The 17,134-nt window shown below is 49.3% G+C and overlaps 1 protein-coding gene across 2 annotated transcripts; it reads right to left on the reverse strand.

The window, feature by feature from the left end:
- Positions 1–1,335: 1,335 nt before the first annotated feature.
- Positions 1,336–14,997, reverse strand: UBL7 (ubiquitin like 7). 2 transcript variants are annotated; one of them, XM_065900411.1, is made up of 11 exons: positions 14,984–14,997; positions 12,953–13,165; positions 11,335–11,454; positions 7,812–7,894; positions 6,735–6,819; positions 6,123–6,180; positions 5,264–5,397; positions 4,986–5,035; positions 4,571–4,738; positions 3,955–4,077; positions 1,336–1,581 (listed from the first exon to the last, which is right to left on the reverse strand). In XM_065900411.1, the coding sequence occupies exons 2-11, from the start codon at positions 13,134–13,136 to the stop codon at positions 1,444–1,446; spliced, it is 1,143 nt and encodes a 380-aa protein (XP_065756483.1). In that variant the 5' UTR covers positions 13,137–13,165; positions 14,984–14,997; the 3' UTR covers positions 1,336–1,443. The 2 variants fall into 2 exon arrangements, with proteins under 2 accessions (XP_065756483.1, XP_065756474.1); XM_065900402.1 differs by having other exon boundaries at positions 14,934–14,997.
- Positions 14,998–17,134: the final 2,137 nt, after the last annotated feature.

Consider the following 17,134-nt stretch of genomic DNA (forward strand, 5'->3'; position numbering starts at 1 on the left):
ACTGAGGCACAAAGAGACCTGGCACCAAGAAGCCTGGTGAGCTCTGAGTCTTTTCAGCCAATTCAAACACCCCTCAACGTTAACTCTAGGATGGAGAGGGAAATGTGGAGACTTCACATTTTCTGGCAGGCCACTATTCCAGATATGGCCTGCGGTTCAGGCCATATCTGGAATAGTGGGGCCTCCCAAGTACCTCTCTTTAAGAATATCACTGATGGATTGGCGGTCATCCAGAGAGAGAAACAGGACGTGCTGGGGACCAAAACCAGGAGGACAGGTCAAAGGGCAAATGAATTGCTACCACTCTCCTGAACTCACGGAGCCCAGCTCACAGAGCAGAGGGAGCAGGCCTGTTCTGTGTGGTCCCTCAAGACAGAAAGGGGGCCAAGGGGTAAACGCTCTGGGGAACAAACGACAGAGTAGGCAGTCCTTATCAGTGGTAAAACTTTTGTCCCAGGGAGTGACAAGCAGAAGACGAATGACCGTGATTGTGGATGCTGTGGATGAAACCTCTGGCAAAGGGACACAGCAGGAGCAGACCTCTGAGCAACTTCCCACCGAGACACCAGCTGAAGGATTTTTTTTCCTGACGAAGTAGTCAAAGCACATGAAACCCACTCGCTCAACTTGGACATGTCTGCGACGTGCCAGGGAACACTGTGCCAGGGGAATGAGCGCTCGGGCAGATGGAGCAGCAGCTTGGGGGTTCGTGCCCTCTCTTCAGTATGAAAGCTGGGCCCTGTTTGTGTTGTTGTTTAGTATTGTTATTTAACGGCTCTTGTATTTACATCTTCAGGAGAGAGAAGAGGGCCCTGCCTCCTGGCATGGCTCTGAGGCCTGGATTCTGGCATCATTACAGAACAGGCCATCAAAGAGTGCCTGGTGAGACTAGGCCGGGGGAGGGACAAGAAATCTTTTGAAAGCCTTTGGGAGAGGGAGTGATGTGGAGGGTGAGCTTCCCCGACCTGCTGCCCCGGAAGTCCACCTGGCCCCTCCTGAGACCGGTCACCTCAGAAGCACAGCCTCTTCTGGCCACAGCTGTAACACAGCAGCCACATGGAGACTGGGCAGCAGTCCTTGGGCACATCCTGAGGATGCCACACCCAAAGCACCAAAGGCTCTGGGGGCTACCACTGGAAACTTCTGCCAAAAAACCAGCGTGGGCATCACGCAGCATATCAGGATGTGGATCTAAAGTTCTCCACCCAGGGCCCAGAAGCAGGGACCAGCTGTGCTCCCTGATGCCACGGCACCAAAACCTGCACGCCGTGCTTGCCCCACTGCCTCTACCAGCTCAGATCAGCCAGAAAGGCCAAGCACTGGGCAAAGCAGAAGGTCGACCATCAGGTGTATTGGGGAGAGGAGGGATGGGGCACCTTCAAGAGTGCTTCCCATGGGCAGCGGCCTTGGCAGTTTGCTGGGGGCTCAGGAGGAGCAGGGAGTTCATGGGGCTCCTCCGGCAAAGATGAGCTCCAGGGCCGCTTGGATGTCCCCCCCAGTGGCTTGCAGGGCCCGCAGGCTCAGCTCATCATCCTGGATGCCCATGTCACGCAGCTGCTGCAGCTGGGGCTGCCACTGGCTCTGCAGAAAGACAGGACAGGCAGAAGCTGTTAGTTAGGCTCCTACAGTGACTTGCTTATGTCTGTCCTTTCAGGGGGAGAGAGAAAGGCGGGTTCCCTCAGTAAAGTTGCTGATGTGAAGTTCCATACAACACAGCGCTTCTAGGAGAACTACAAGAGAGGCTGAGGGTTTAGAGAACAAGTTACAGTAAAAGTCTTTCCAATAAAAAAGGGGAAAATGTAACATAAGGATCAAAAGAGAAATCACAAAGTACTCAATGTCTAAATTTCAAAAGATTAAGTTTCTTTCTCCTGCTGTATGTATAGACACACACACAAACGGGTGGGTGGGTACATTTTTAAATTAACTTCGCTTTTCACTATGATACACAGTGAAAAGTCTCGCTCTCATCTACTCCCCTCCCCACCCCGATAACGTATTTTATTTTCTTTGAAGAAATACGAATATATATTCCTATATTTACCCTTTCCTTACACCCCTCCTTTTATTCCCCCAACATATTAATGTATCCTAGAGAGCTCCCTATGCCAATACATAAAGAACTTTTTAATAACTGTATAACATTCCAACTTGTGGATGTCCTGAAATGTACAACTGGGCTGTTCCCAGTCTCTGCCATTACAAACAACACTGCAGTGACTGGTTGTGTACAAATCTCATCCTCTACATGCACAAACATCTTCAGGATAAATTTTGAGAAATGGGACTGCAAGGAATTACACAGCTTTAAGGGCCATCTGTACTTCCTTCTTCATGAATAGTCTGTTCATGTCTTTTGCCCATTTTTCTATGGCGTTCTTGGTCCTAAACCACAAGAACTTCTATAGTTCAGGGAGGTTTTGCCCTTTGTCTGATACGTGCAGATTTCTTGCCCAGTTTGTTATTAGCTTTCAGACGTCTCTTTTTTTTGGTTGGTTGGTTGGTTGGGTTTGATTTGCTATGCAGCAACGTTCACATTTATTAACTCAAAATATCTTTTACTCTTTATACAATGGTTCCTCGATTTTGACTTTCAGCTATGAAAGTCCTTCTCTACCCTAAGAGTTTAAAGAAATTTCATATTTTCAAAGCTTCATCAATATCTCTATCCCATGCAGAAGGAAGTACACACCTGAGGGAAAAGGCCGTGTTCACACTATGGGAAGGAGAAGGCAGTGGGGATGAAATGCAAATTCAGAGAAGTAGGCAGGCAAGGGTGAGGATGTGCTGGGCTTTTAAAAAACCGCACAAACCAACTCAAACTCATGTTACAGGCCAGGGAGACACATGAAAGCTTCTGAGCTGGAGAGCAGAGTGAACAGGCATCAGGATGGGGAAGATGAAGGAATGGAAAAGACCAGCTGTCCACGGGTCCTGCTCCCGTTCCTCTCACTGTCCACCAGGGCCATGTGGGCTGCCGAAAACCACACGGGCCTGACCCTGTCTCTATCACTTAATGGCTTGATGACCGTGGACAAGTTCCAGAAATGACTTTCATGCCCCAGGCTTAGGAGCAAAGGAAAGAGAGTGAAGCAAACAGCCTGTGCACAGAGGCATGCAGTAGAATGTGAACCCCTTGCACTTAGCTGCTAGCTAAGCTTCCACATTCCGCAAGGCAGGGGAGATGGTGTCACTCGCTGCTTAAAATCTTCCATGGCTCCCTGGTGACCACAGGACAAGACTAATCTCCTTACGCAGGCACCCAATGAGGCCCTCACACTCAGGCTCCTGCTCTCCTTTACTCTGGCTCCATCTCAGGATCCTCCCCACAAGGACACCGCCTTCTGGGCTTGCCTATTTGAGTTTTGTCACCTGTACCTCCACATTCACTCAAACAGGTGGCTGGGTCTACCTGGACACCATGTCCCCTCAACCAAACACCCCTTCCCTGCCTGGCTAACCTCTAATTCTTTGACAGTCAGTCCAAACACCCCTTCCTCAGAAAAGGTTTCCCTGACCTAGGCCCTCACCTCAAGCCTGGGCTGGGCTTCTCACCCTGTTGCTCCCTCACTGCAGTAACTGCCTGGCACCCCTCCATGGCAGGGATGAGCACTGGCTCGTCTCTACCCCAGGAGCTGGACCCAGGCCCGGTATATACGTGCTCAAGGCTCAGTCACCGTTCACAGAATGGATGAGTTGTCTCTTCAATTAAAACTGCCACAAGGATTCAAGCCAGGTGGTCAGCGGCGCCAGGCCGTGGTCACTGGGTGCAGGAGTGGAAGCCACAGGGACAACTGCCCGTGCTGGGAGCATCCTCTCCTGTCACACTGCCACGCCCCAGCTGTTCCTGGAGCAAAGCAGGCCAAGTGGGAAGGGCCTCCAGAGAGCAGAAGAAAGCTCAGTGTCCAAAGTAACTAAGAAGCCATGTGAACATCAGGAGTGGGGAAGACTGACCTGAAGGCTGGGCTGCCCGGAGGCCTGCAGCGCATGCTGTAGAGCTTGGCTGAAGAGATCATTGGTGATGGGCGTCCCTGACTGGACGCCGGATGACACCGGGGAGGTCCCTGACGAATGGCCCTAGAGACAAACCAGGGTCAGCGCCACGCTCAGAGACACCTCAGTCTCCCAGCACATATCCACTGCTGTCACATCACCCAGGGTGCCCCTGGGTGCCCCACGACTGCCTCCCAGCAGGGGCCTGCATGAGACAACCACACAGAGGTACCCAAAAGCTCTCTATGTGGGCGGGAAAGGTTCTGTTCTCTTTTGCTCCAGGGAGATGGAATGGAGCCCCCGACCTAGCCTAGGACCCAGCACTGGGACAGATGGCCTTGCAAGCTGGAGTGACCGTCACCAGGAATGCTTAAGCCTGTGATGTCTGGCCACTTTCAGGGACAAGTGAGGGTGTCTTATGTGACGGAAGGTTCTTCCAAAGTGCTGGCAGGAGTTAATCAGACTTCCCGTGATGAACCCCAGACTTCTAAGCCCTAAAGGCTGGTGACGGGAAGGTCGCCACTGGGACCTTCTCCCTTAGGGGCCTGGCCTTGATCTTCCCGCCCTCTCTCCATACCTGGGTGCCAGGAGTTGGCGTGTGAGAGCTGCTCTCCGGAGTGCTGGCCAGGGCCAGGGCGGTGGCCAGCTCGCTCTGGGTGATAGGTCGGGGCCCGGCAGCTCCACTGTACCCCAGGGAAGCTGGGCGGGAGCTGGGTGTGCTGCTCGAGGGCGTGGACCTGGCGCTCTGAACAAGAGAGGCACCAAGAATCAGGGAAGCAGCCCTGTGACGTTCTCAGATGAAGCCCACCCCCGTTCCAGGAACAGTTCTTGGGGAACCTCCCCAAGCTGCCAGGTTCAGACAGCAATAGTATGACATAGCTGGGTCACCAAAGGGTCTCCTGATCACCTCCCAGCTGGGGCGTGCCAGGTCCCAGGGAGGGGTGCATCCCCAGCGCCATCTCCCCCAAATGGCAGGCAGCCAGGCCACTTACTGGGTGAAAGTCATCCTCATCATCAGAGAGCCCTTCAAACAGGAAGCCACCTGGAGGAGGGAGAACAGATTTCAGGAGGAAGAACAGAGGCACAGGCGCAGCTCCAGAATCTCAGCTCTCCCCTTGGAAAATTACAGGACAGATGCACTCCTTGACTCAAATTGAGAGTTCCCAAGGAACGCCCTCTGCCAGCACTATACATAGCTGCTGAGTAAAGCAAACCCCTGGACCACTGCCCGCTCCCGAGGGGGCCTGTGTTCCACTGTCCTGGGGCTCACCTGGCATATCCCGGTACGAGCTGGAGGGCATACCCCGGGAAGAGGAGTCGGCCCCCGGCAGTGGGGTGCTGCCTGCCACCGAGTGCAGAACCAAGACAATGGCATTGACCAGAGCCGGGTGAGCAGGCACTAACCTGAGATGGGGCAGGAAGAAACCCAAGTGTGACTAAGAAGGAAAAAGCACCCTTGGCCATGACAGGGATTCTGGGTGCCCCTAACAACAATCAAGTCACCCACGCCTGCCCTTCAATTTCCCAGTCTTCAGCACTTCCCTCCAGTCGGCTTGTGCCCCTGCTGCTCTGTCCCCAGGAACAGCAAGGCCTTCACCCCCGGGCCCCCCTGCAGATGCTTCACCTTCCCCTCTGGCAATGCATGATGGGACATGCACAGCCCAGGAGGCTCAGGGGTCAGTTTCTGGTCTGGACTCCACCACTACTTCACTGGGCAATCTTTGACAGGTCCCTTCTCATTCCAGGCTTTGGATGTTTTCTTCACTTGCAAATAAGGGGACACAACCTCTACTATCCCTTCCAGCTCTAAAATTTTGGGATGTATGCACCTGTGTCTTTCCCAGCTTAAAATCCTTCAACGGCTCCCTAATATCTACTGAATGAGATCTAAAGTGAGCATGGCCTGCAAAGCCACCTCCCTCAGAACCTGCTTCATCCCAACATCTCTGCATGCCCCTGCCCTTGGGCTTGTTATTCCCCCCATAGCCCTTGCTCCTTCTCACCTCCTGACACATTTAGAAGACAGATTTGGGGGATGGGCTGCAACAGCAGAATCCAGGGCAACGATTAGGTTTCTGGCCCGACCATGAGGAGAGACAGGGTCCCCTTAATAAGATGGGTATACTTACGTATCAAGCATGTTGGGATCAGCAAAGACAGAGAAGAGGTCCTTGTCCTGCAGAACCCCTGAAGGAGAACAGGGCTCACCTCAGAGACTGGAAATTTAGTCAGATCCAGTGGGGAGAAGAGACTTTCAGGCCTCAGAGCAACCGGCTTAACAGGGACGCAAGACTACAAAGCAGCCCTCACGAGAAGAGGGGGAAACAAAGCCCCAGGAGCACAACGACGTGCTCTCCATCTTGCTCCCTACTTGCCCCCCGCACTTAGGTTACATGCTGTGTACCACTACACCAGCCTCTCTTCCCCTTATCTCTGGGTTCTTCCCTTATCCATCAAGGTGTGCAGGAAGTCTTCCCTGATGGCTGTGGTTCGGGCTAACAGCTGCCCTCACATGGCTTCCTCACAGTCTCATTTCTGATGTTAGTCAGGCCATATTTTCGCTGTGGGACTGACAACTCGTGGAGGGCTGGGTGTATGGAATACATCTGGATTATTCCCCCTCCAGCCACAAGACCAGTGATTCTTCACAAGATGGTCAAAGGTTCTTTAAGGTCATTGCCTCCTCCTGGTTTCTCCTTCTCCAACAGCTCCTATTTCCTTAAGCTCAGCCTTGCACTTACCAAGAGCAATGGGGTCACTGCTGAGGCCTGGGGTGGCCACAATGATCTGATCCAGAGATTCCTTATTGCTGAGCATCTTAAAGACCTGCAAGAGAAGTGGGGAGGGCTGAGCACTCCAACTAGCTCAATGCACTCAGCAAATCCCCACACTCTGCTCCCTCTAAGTGCTTGCACATACACCACCGCAATGGGACAGTAGCCCCAGGAAACAGATGAACCTCTTTTTTCTCTGAGATCATGGCTTACTGGAGGGGAAACAAACAGTGTAAAAGCAAGAGCACAGTAAACCTTCAATCTCTGGTCTTTTCCCCCATTTACAGCTCTAGTGCTTCTAAAATAAAAGCTCTCATTAAAAGCCCAATAACAAAGGTTTCTCTAGATCCCAAAAGTCCTTTTCAATCTCCACACAATTACCATTTCACATTTATATATATTGGGAAGTTTGCAGCTGTATTAATCTTTTTTATTTATTTATTTTTTGCGGTACGCGGGCCTCTCACTGTTGTGGCCTCTCCCGTTGCGGAGCACAGGCTCCGGACGCACAGGCTCAGCGGCCATGGCTCACGGGCCCAGCCGCTCCCCACCATGTGGGATCTTCCCAGACCGGGGCACGAACCCGTGTCCCCTGCATCGGCAGGCGGACTCTCAACCACTGCGCCACCAGGGAAGCCCTGCAGCTGTATTGATCTTGATTATCGACTCTCCTATAGAAAGACATCAGTGCATTTTCCCAGTGAGGAAATCCTGGTAAGGAGTGGGGGGCAGGCAGTTCAGCCAAAGTCAAAGAATGAGGCCCAGCAGAAACAGTATATGCATCCTTTGCTGTAACCATATTCATTCCATGAGGCCAACGTCAGGAGAGGTTGTATCATTTTCATTAGAGGGAGTCAACAATGCCTAGCTGAGAGTCTCTCTGGGGGAAGATAGGGCTCTACTGAGAGCCACAGACATGGCAAAAACTCCCCAAGGAACTCTTGGGAGCCTTGGCAACCGGCTTCCAGCTCCCTCTCTACACCACTTCAACCCCTCTCGAGCAGGCCTGGCAAGCATCTCGCAGGGGGCTCAGCACATACTCACCGCCTCCCTGTAGGAGGAGCTGCTGTGCAGGGCAGTGTGCAGCACCCGGAACTCCCGCAGGGCAGCCACTTTGTCCACAGGTTCTGGGGACAAGACACTCAGTTACCCTACAGCCCCGCCCTGCCCCTGCTGCAGACGCACCTCACTTCAGCAAGTGCCCAGGTGCAGGTTCCCTTCCCTCAGACCCCCACTAAAAATGGGCACCCGATCAGAAAAAAGCATTTATGTCATAGATGTGAGAACTGCACTCCTTTTAAGTATCTTCAGTAGATAAGCAAATTCAAGTTCCAGCAGAGGGGAATCTTACCACATGAAAGAGACTGTTCTGACCAATATCCCACTGCAGGAGTTCTAGGCTTTTCACATTTGAAAAGGAGGAGGGTATAAGGAACCCAGCAGACTTTTGTGCAATGATTTAAAATAAGTGCTGCAAGCCATCTGAACAATATGGAGCTATGTTGACACAATATGTTAAGAGAAAGAAATAGAACATAGTTGTATGCGCATTCTCTAGTAAAACTTTGTGATGTGTGTCAGTGTGCACGTGGGCCCAGGCTGGAAGGGAACAAGCTAGGGTGACAGGATCAGGGGTAACTCTTTTCTTTTGGATATTTTCTTTCAGGCCTCTGTAATATTATTTTGATTAAAAAAAACAAATACAACAATGACCAAGAAAACACTGTACTTCTAGGGTTCTTAACAAACTCATCACATGTCCAAAAACAAGCATGTCACTGGGACTCAAAGCTCCTTTTTGATCTTTGGACACAATGACTCATATACATGGGAACGTTTAGCAGTTGTCTCAGTTTTACTTGGTCACTTTACTATTTAGGACATCAGCCCATCTCACAGGTAAAGAAATTTGGGTAAAAGAAGGGGGAGTAGGCAGGAAGTCCACCCTGGATCACACTTTTAAAAGTGTGGAGACCCTCACCCAAAACGGCTACTTGTGATTATATGGACTGTGTACTGCCCAAATCCAGACGCACCATTCCCAGAGCAAGGTGAACAGCATCCCTAGGGTTCAGTGTGGCAACCACATCCTTACCTATAGCTCTAATCATGAGGGTTGTCTCTTTTGAAACATATTCACCTCAAGTAAATCACCTAATTTATTCATTCAACAAACCTGTGCTAAGCATTTACGCCATGGTTTTGGAGTAAATCTTGTTTTGTGCAAGACACAGGAATACAAAAAGTGAGTGTCCCTGCCATCAAGGAACTTAACAGTAGGAGAAATGAGACTGAATTAAACACACACACACAATTACAAAATACCATGCTGAGGACTTCAACAGAGGCACGGACCACAGCGAGGGCATTAGGAACATGGAGGCAGACAGCCATTACTGAGAGGGAGGCCCACACAGAGCTGCCTCCCAGAAGAGAACGTTTGAGAGGGATTATTTAAGGTAAAGCAGATGTTTACTGGGAAGAGAAGGTATTCCAGGCCTAAGTGAGAACGAGTGCAAAGGCACGGAAGAATATAAGAGGTGCTTCGAAGGAACAGTAAGTCGTTCTTGGTGGCTGGAGCCCGGGGTACACACCCCTGCTCAAACAGCAGGCCTAAGTGAGATCCTAAAGGAATTTGTAACCCTCTGCGGAGAACCACCAAAAGGATCCAGGTGGGAAGGAAGAAACTGACACCTTTTCCTCCTACAGGATCTAATCTGGTGGGAGATAAAAGAAATGTGCTTCCTTTTGGAAGAACACTCAAGGATAAAATACCCAAAATGCTGTCACAAAAGTTTATTTTCAAATCTAAAAGTTTATTTTCACCTCCCAACAAAAAGTCCGTTTGTTTCAAAAATAAATCTCCAGGCAGAAGGAGGGATGAAAAGGACTCAAAATCTTAAGCCCACAATCAGCTAAGAGTTATGCTTGTCTCTTTAACATCTCTGAGCTAGTTTCACCCTCTGGAAGTGAGAGGCAGCCAGCTCAGTGGAAAGAACATGGGCTCTTGAGCCAGGAAAACCTGGATTCACATCCCAGCTCTTACAGTCATTTTCTAAGCAGGTGACCTTGAATAAATACCTTTCTAACCCGCTTTTTCTTGTCTATAAAATGCTAATGCTGTTACCCTACCCTGCTGAGCCACTGTAATGATTAAATGAGATACCAAAGAGAAACAATCTGGCTGGAAGAAGCAACAAATGCTACTTTCCTTCTGTCAATCCCCTCCAGCCAAAGATCAGAGGGGTACACCTACAGTTGAGCAAGTTGCGTTTACTGCTCTTACAGAGAGAATGCCACCACGAGAACCATGGGGCATCTCAATAAGAGGGAGTCAGAAAGAACTTACAGGATTTGGGCTTTGGTTGGGTGACTTGGCAGGTGAAGTTTAAGGAAGCAGGGTTTTACTCTGGACTAGAGGCTGTCAGGAAGTATGATTATGATCACGTATCTTAATAATTCTTATCTAGAAGGAAGGAAAACTAGCGCAAGGTGAAAGCTGTAATTGGTAAAGAAGCAGCAGTCACTCATAATTGCCAGGATAGAGGGATATTTGGTCATTTTTCTGGTTTGGACAATGTTCATGTTTTTGTCTCTGTTCAGAAATGAGAAGAATCTTGTTTTTGTCTTGATCCATTACAGTCCCAGAGTGAGTGGCCTTGTAGATGTTGGTGACCTGTGAAATTGTTCATGTTTCAAGGCCTAGCTGAAGGCCAGGCCAGCCCCCAGATGTCAGAGACTGCCTTTCTCTTTCTCACTTCCCATCAGGGTACAAAAGAAGATCTTTTGTCCTTTATGTTTAGAATTGAAAAGAGGAAAAATTTCAAGCTAATAACCAGTCAAAGCAATCGTGAACATTATTAAAATATGTCAAACTGCCCGTTTTTAACAAAGCTAATCTCTTATACAGCTTAGCTTTATCTTTGGGGAGGCTTTTAAAACACAGATGCAAAATTTAAATTCCAAGCAGCACCTTTTATTAATAAATCAAAAAAGCATTAGAGGCTTTGTATGTTTTCTCCAAGAGCTACTTTCATACCACTCAAACATTTTCAAACTTCAGGAAAATAAATTATCAGTATAGCAGGAGTGAGGTGACTGAACAAATCACCGCCTGCAACAGTTTGTGCGAAGATTTGCTAACATGAGAGCACACTACAGCATTTAGAGGAAAGCAGGGAGTTTCCAGCTTCTTTCTAATGAGAACAACAATAACAAAAATACAAAGTTCACTCCCTAAAGGAATTTAAATAGACACATCCTCCCCACCCCATTAAAACAGTGGGTAATGAACTTAAAAGTAGAGAAACAAATCCCTTTCTGTTAGTGGCATTGGCAGCAAGATCAAAATTGTACTCTGTTAATCAATGTGGTCTAATCCAATAAGTAATAAAGATATCCTCTATTATCATCTCAGTAAATCACCCCTTTGTTCCACCCAGGCCCTTGCTTCAAGAACACACACAGACCCTCCTTCCAGGCCCTTGCCTCAAGAACACACACAGACCCTCCTTCCCTTGTAGATATTACAGAAGCCCTGCCTGTCTTACAGACAGCACTCTCTCACCTGGTTTCTGATCAGGCTCAGGCCAGGACTTGCGCAGAACATGGACTGTGGACCCAGGCTGAATGCCATAGAAGTCAAGGGTCTGATCATCTTTTAGCTTCCGGCCACAGTAGATCAGATCTAAAAAAAAAAAAGAACTGTTCATTTATATTTTGCTCCTCAAAACAATTTAAATGATTTTTGTCCCCTAAGAACCTTATCTTGATTGGACAGATAGCTAGAGAATGATATATGCTTTTAAAGGTACTCTTACTTAATAAATACATTTTTAAGTTTTTTTATTTGGCTGTGTTGGGTCTTCACTGCTGCTGGCGGGCTTTCTCTAGTTGAGGCGAGCAGGGGCTCCTCTTCGTTGCAGTGCGCAGGCTTCTCATTGCGGTGGCTTCTCTTGTTGCAGAGCACGGGCTCTAGGTGCATGGGCTTCAGTTGCTGTGGCACATGGACTCAGGAGTTGTGGCACACAAGCTTAGTTGCTCCGTGGCATGTGGGATCTTCCCGGACCAGAGCTCAAACCCGTGTCCCCTGCATTGGCAGGCGGATTCTTAACCACTGAGCCACCAGGGAAACCCAATAAATACATTTTAATAACAACTGTTAGCGAGCACAAACTGATAAAACACAGAATCTATGCAGGAAAACTCTAGAGCTTAACACCATGGAGACTGCTCGATTTAAATGAATGGGAAAATGCAACAATAAAAAAGGATGAACCCCATATTTTTATGACTGAAAACACACTTTTTGCCAGCTTATACCATTTTGTCAGTTTATATGACATTGAGTTTATAATATAATTTAATTATATTCACTTTCACTGCCGGGGCCTGGGTTCAATCCCTGGTGGGGGAACTAAGATCCCACAAGCCACGCAGGGAGGGGAAGGAAGGGAGAGAGGGAGAGAGGGAGGGAGGGAGGGAGGGAGGAAGGAAGGAAGGAAGGAAGGAAGAAATTATATTTAAATTCCTTCTTCCTCCACTTAGAATGCCCTTGCCATCTGTCCTTTTTCACTGCCTTACCTCTAACCAACCAAAAATCCTTCTAACCACCCCTTAATACCCAGCTCAAATGCCATATACTGAGGGGCTTTCCCTAGCCAGCTCCTCCTTCCTAACCTAAATTCTTTTTTTTTTTTTTTTTTTGGCTGTGCCGGGTCTTAGTTGCAGCACGCAGGCTTCTTAGTTGGGGCATGCGAATTCTCAGTTGCAGCACGCATGCAGGATCTAGTTCCCCGACCAGGGATTGAACCCAGGCGCCCTGGATTGGGAGCACGGAGTCTTACCCATTGGACCACCAAGGAAGTCTCCCTACCCCAAACTCTTGCTCTATCAGAGAAATAATTCAACAATGTCATAGTTAAGGAATGTTGTGATAAAGTAGCTCAGTATAACGAAGGACTAAAATGGCAACAATAGTTTCATTATGATTTGTGTTTCTATTCACCCAACAACAATCACTTCCATTATGATTTGTGTTTCTATTCACCCAACAACAATCAACTCCCTGGAGTGTTAACATTAGGAGACAAATCCCAAACTCTTAATTTACCCTTTAATTCCAGAATTATTCTCCCCCAAAAGAGATCAGAGCAGCAGCCCATCCTTAGTCCACAGAGGCTCACCGATCAGTTCGGGGTCTGGAACAGACTCCTGGAGTTTGCCAGCAATGAGCTGCTTCAGAAATGAAATACTATAGCCTCCCAGTGAGTATTCTCCAAGCTCTGTCTCTGGCAACCGAAGAATAGATTTGGGGGCAAGTGGCTGGTCAGCCAGCTTCACCGCCAGGTGCCAATCTGAGAGAGACATCCTCTCTCTTTCGCGCTCTCTCTTTCTCCCTGTAAGGAACAAAGCCTTAGTGGTTAAAGGACAGACCACCACCCTACACCGCCCCCACCCCACCAGGGGGCTGAATGAGAGGTAATTCAGGGTGACACTTGGAAAAGCGCAAGATGCAGCATCAGGAGGCCAGAACTAGAACCTGGGGTCCTCTCTTCACTCATCCTATGACAGACAGCAAGGGACTTCAGCTCTCTAAGCCTCAGTTTCTTCAGCTTTAAAGTGGACATAAAAATGTCATGCCAGGGGCTTCCCTGGTGGCGCAGTGGTTGAGAGTCCGCCTGCCGATGCAGGTGACACGGGTTCGTGCCCCAGTTCGGGAAGATCCCACATGCCGCAGAGCGGCTGGGCCCGTGAGCCATGGCCGCTGAGCCATGGCCGCTGAGCCTGCGCGTCCGGAGCCTGTGCTCCACAACGGGAGAGGCCACAACAGTGAGAGGCCCGCGTACCGCAAAAAAAAAAAAAAAAATGTCATGCCAGCTAATAGGAATGTTGTGAGGTTCAAATGAGATCATCCAACACTCTCCCTTATGTACACTCCGTGTTTCTTCATCAACTCTTGCTTTAACTACCACACAGCTTTACAAGAAGGTCCCTGCCTCTGGCCTCTCCCTACCAAATATCCATGCTGCCACCCAAGCCATCATTTTATTTTTTATTTATTTATTTTCGGTACGCGGGCCTCTCACTGTTGTGGCCTCTCCCGCTGCGGAGCACAGACTCCGGACGCGCAGGCTCACCGGCCATGGCTCACGGGTCCAGCCGCTCCGCGGCATGTGGGATCCTCCCCGACCAGGGCACGAACCCGCGTCCCCTGCATCGGCAGGAGGACTCTCAACCACTGCGCCACCAGGGAAGCCCCCAAGCCATCATTTTAAAACACAGATCTGATCAAGTCACTCCTCTGCTTAGAATCCCTCCAATGACTCCAGACCACCTCTATGAATAAGTCTAAACGGCACAGCCTGGCTTTAAAAAACATTCACAACTGTTCTCTCTGCCAGCCTTCCTCTTCAAGAGCTCTGGGCTGCCCCACCCTCCCCAAGCCTGGATTCAAAACAAAGCTCTCCCCCACTTTATACCTCCGCTCATCTGCTAACTCTGCATATAACTCCTCTTCTCTCTTCCATCTCTAAGCAAACTCCCATCAAGACCAACCCAAATACAACCTCTCCTGTCCCCTCTTCCCTCTATTGTTGTCATATTCCCTCATGGCAAAGGGTTACAAATATCTATTTACTTCTCAATCTCCCCCGCATCCCATTCTTAGAGGCTCTTGAAAGCAAAGACCAGAATTTTTGGTCGCTACTGTCCCAATGCGCAGTACTTATGGGTGCCCAGAAAATGAATCAAAAACCTGAGGGAAGAACCTTGTAAGGCAAGATAAGCCCTTGCTATCATCATTATTGCTTCCAAAGTGGCTTCTTTGTAAGAGGAAAGAAAAGGCTTCAGAGGCTGCCCAGCAGACCCTAAGGCATCCTCAAACCGTCCATCTCCAGGTTTATGGCAGGGAAGGAAATGGGGCTTTTAATCTACCATATCTCATTTAATCCTCACAACTGTTCCCTGAAACAGGAATTCTCATTTACATACTACAGACAAAGGAACCGAGACTCAGAAAGGTGAAGTCAGTGGCCCAAGGTCACTGATAGTTTATATTGGAACAGGGACACTACCTTTTGGGTAACGGCCCCACCGCTCCCACGGGACCAGCTAACTAAGTCAACACACGTCGAGCCCGCGCGACCCAGGACCCAGCGCCCTCACCCGTCCCGCGGAAGGAACCCGGCCGCAGGGCCGCCGGTGTAAACACTCACTCAGGTCCTCTCGCCGGAAACAGGAAGCTCCGCGCTGCATTCTGGGAGTTGCAGTTCCTACTGTGGCCCCCGCCCCTTTATAAATAGCCAGCCTGCAAGTGGCACTAGTTGTAAAGCTTCCGGTTCCAGGGAGGGCGTGGCTCCTCCGCGGTTTGAAAGTTCCGGCGCGAGAGCGTCTTCGTGCTTTCGTCGGAGAGGAGTCTAGAGCTGTCAGTGTTCCAAGGCGCGGGTCACGAGAGCGGGGCTTGGCGTGAGGTTTACAGCCCTGCGATTCCCCCACTGTCCTGGGACGCATGCAGAGTCCTTCGGTTACTCCGGGTCCTTACAGCGCCGCAGGTGGGAACTCCCACTGCCGGGCTCTTGGGCACATCGCGGACCCCGGATCCCCTCCCGCCTCGACCCTTCGCTCCCAGAGGGCCCTTTCCTGAGCGGCCTCTTCAGACACGCCTCAACTTTGCAGCCCTTACCAGAAAACGGCCTGCCTTCGGGTGAAGTCAGCCTCTTCTGTGCTTCTCGCCTCTGGCTTCTCGTGGCGACCCTACCTTTGAGGGCATACCAGGAACCCAGCGATGACTTCCTCCAAAAGTTGGTTCGTAGAGAGAAGTTACCAAGCCGGGTTCCTCTTACGCCCCAGCATGCAATGGTGGGAATCAATTCGGGGAGGGCAATTTCCGCTGAATTCTTAGAGAAACTGCATACAGTAGTCCCTTGGTATCCGCGGAGGCTTTCTCCCAGGACCCCCACCCCCCACGCCGTGGATACCAAAACCCGCGGATACTTAAATCCCTTATATAAAATGGCATAGCACAGTCGGCTCTCCGTATCCTCGGATGCGGAGCCCGCCGGTACCGAGGGCTGACTGTTAGATGCGCGATTAGAATAGATGGTGTTTGCACAGAGGTTAGGATTATCCAACTATTCTGATTGGACTCTACTCGAGGAATTAATTCAAGGACTAAGGAAAGCAAAAAACAAAACAAAAAAAACACAGGTGAATAAAAAAATAATGAGGTTGGTCCTAGCAACTAAAGGCTGATCCGGTGTGCACAAACGTAAAAGGATGACTCTGCAACGTCCCAATGTACAGCCTGGGGCAGCAAGGCAGCAACTGTGAGCAGGATAGCTTGACTGAGGAGAGCAGATAAACTGCAGGGTCTCGGAGGGCCTGACACTGGAGGCTAGTCACTCCTCTGCTCTTCTAATACGGGAGATTTTCACGAAAGTCTGTCACTGTCTTCTTGCTGAACCCTAGGTTCCTCACAGTTGTCCCCAAAGTAGCCTCTCCCCCATCGTACCCATTTTTAGATATAACCTCTCTTTCGGAAATCCTTCCTAACTATCCAGCCCTCTTTAAGCTCCTTCTTATCTACTAAGGTACTTGCACCTGAACCACATACTTTAGCGTTTTATTAAACTTTGTTCAATACTGTGCCTTGACTGCCTGCTGGAGAAGACAGGGACCCTGTCTTCATCTGGTTTTCCTCATAGCAGAACTGAATATACTAGGTGCTTATGCGTTTCTTGTTTTGATTCATTTCATTATAAGCTCCATAGGAGAATAAGCAATGACTATCTTACCCTCCACTTTATCTTCAGCAGTTGACCAGGACCTGGCACATAGTAGGTGAGCAATAAATATGTGTTGAATAAAGAATTCATCTACCAAATGTGGCTGTCTTGCTGTAGCTTGTTGCCCCCAGGAAAGGAGGTACGCCTCTCTGAGTTCTGAATTGTACATTGTGATGATAAATTATTAAATGAGTAAATGAATGAAGGAATAACCCAGGACCGAACAGGTTCTTTGGGAACCAATTTACCAAATAGGTGCGGTGGCCAGATGCAAGGGTCAGGTTCTAGATAAAATTAGAAGTCTGGACACAAGACAAATAACCAGACATGGTAAAAAAGAAAGTGTCCAGGCCCAGTCCTTCCATCAATCCATATTTGGAGACTTATACCCTCATTAGCTTTCTCTGAGAAAGTGGTGGACAATTTCTCATTAAACCTTCAAGAGACTATTTGCCCAATCATTTGCTATTGGAAAACAAATTATGAGAGTGCACATTTGGGCTTCCCTGGTGGCTCAGTGGTTAAGAATCTGCCTGCCAATGCAGGGGACACGGGTTCAAGCACTGGCCTGGGAAGATCCCA

The sequence above is a fragment of the Phocoena phocoena genome, chromosome 2, assembly GCF_963924675.1.
Source record: "Phocoena phocoena chromosome 2, mPhoPho1.1, whole genome shotgun sequence".
Lineage (NCBI taxonomy): Eukaryota > Metazoa > Chordata > Mammalia > Artiodactyla > Phocoenidae > Phocoena > Phocoena phocoena.

Coding starts and splice junctions, on each gene's coding strand:
- UBL7 (XM_065900411.1), bottom strand. CDS start 13,136: ATGTCTCTCTCAGATTGGCACCTGGCGGTGAAGCTGGCTGACCAGCCA. Junction 6,820..7,811: donor GCTCCTCCTACAGGGAGGCG/GTGAGTATGTGC, acceptor CTTCTCTTGCAG/GTCTTTAAGATGCTCAGCAA. Junction 5,036..5,263: donor CTCGTACCGGGATATGCCAG/GTGAGCCCCAGG, acceptor TCCCTCCTCCAG/GTGGCTTCCTGTTTGAAGGG.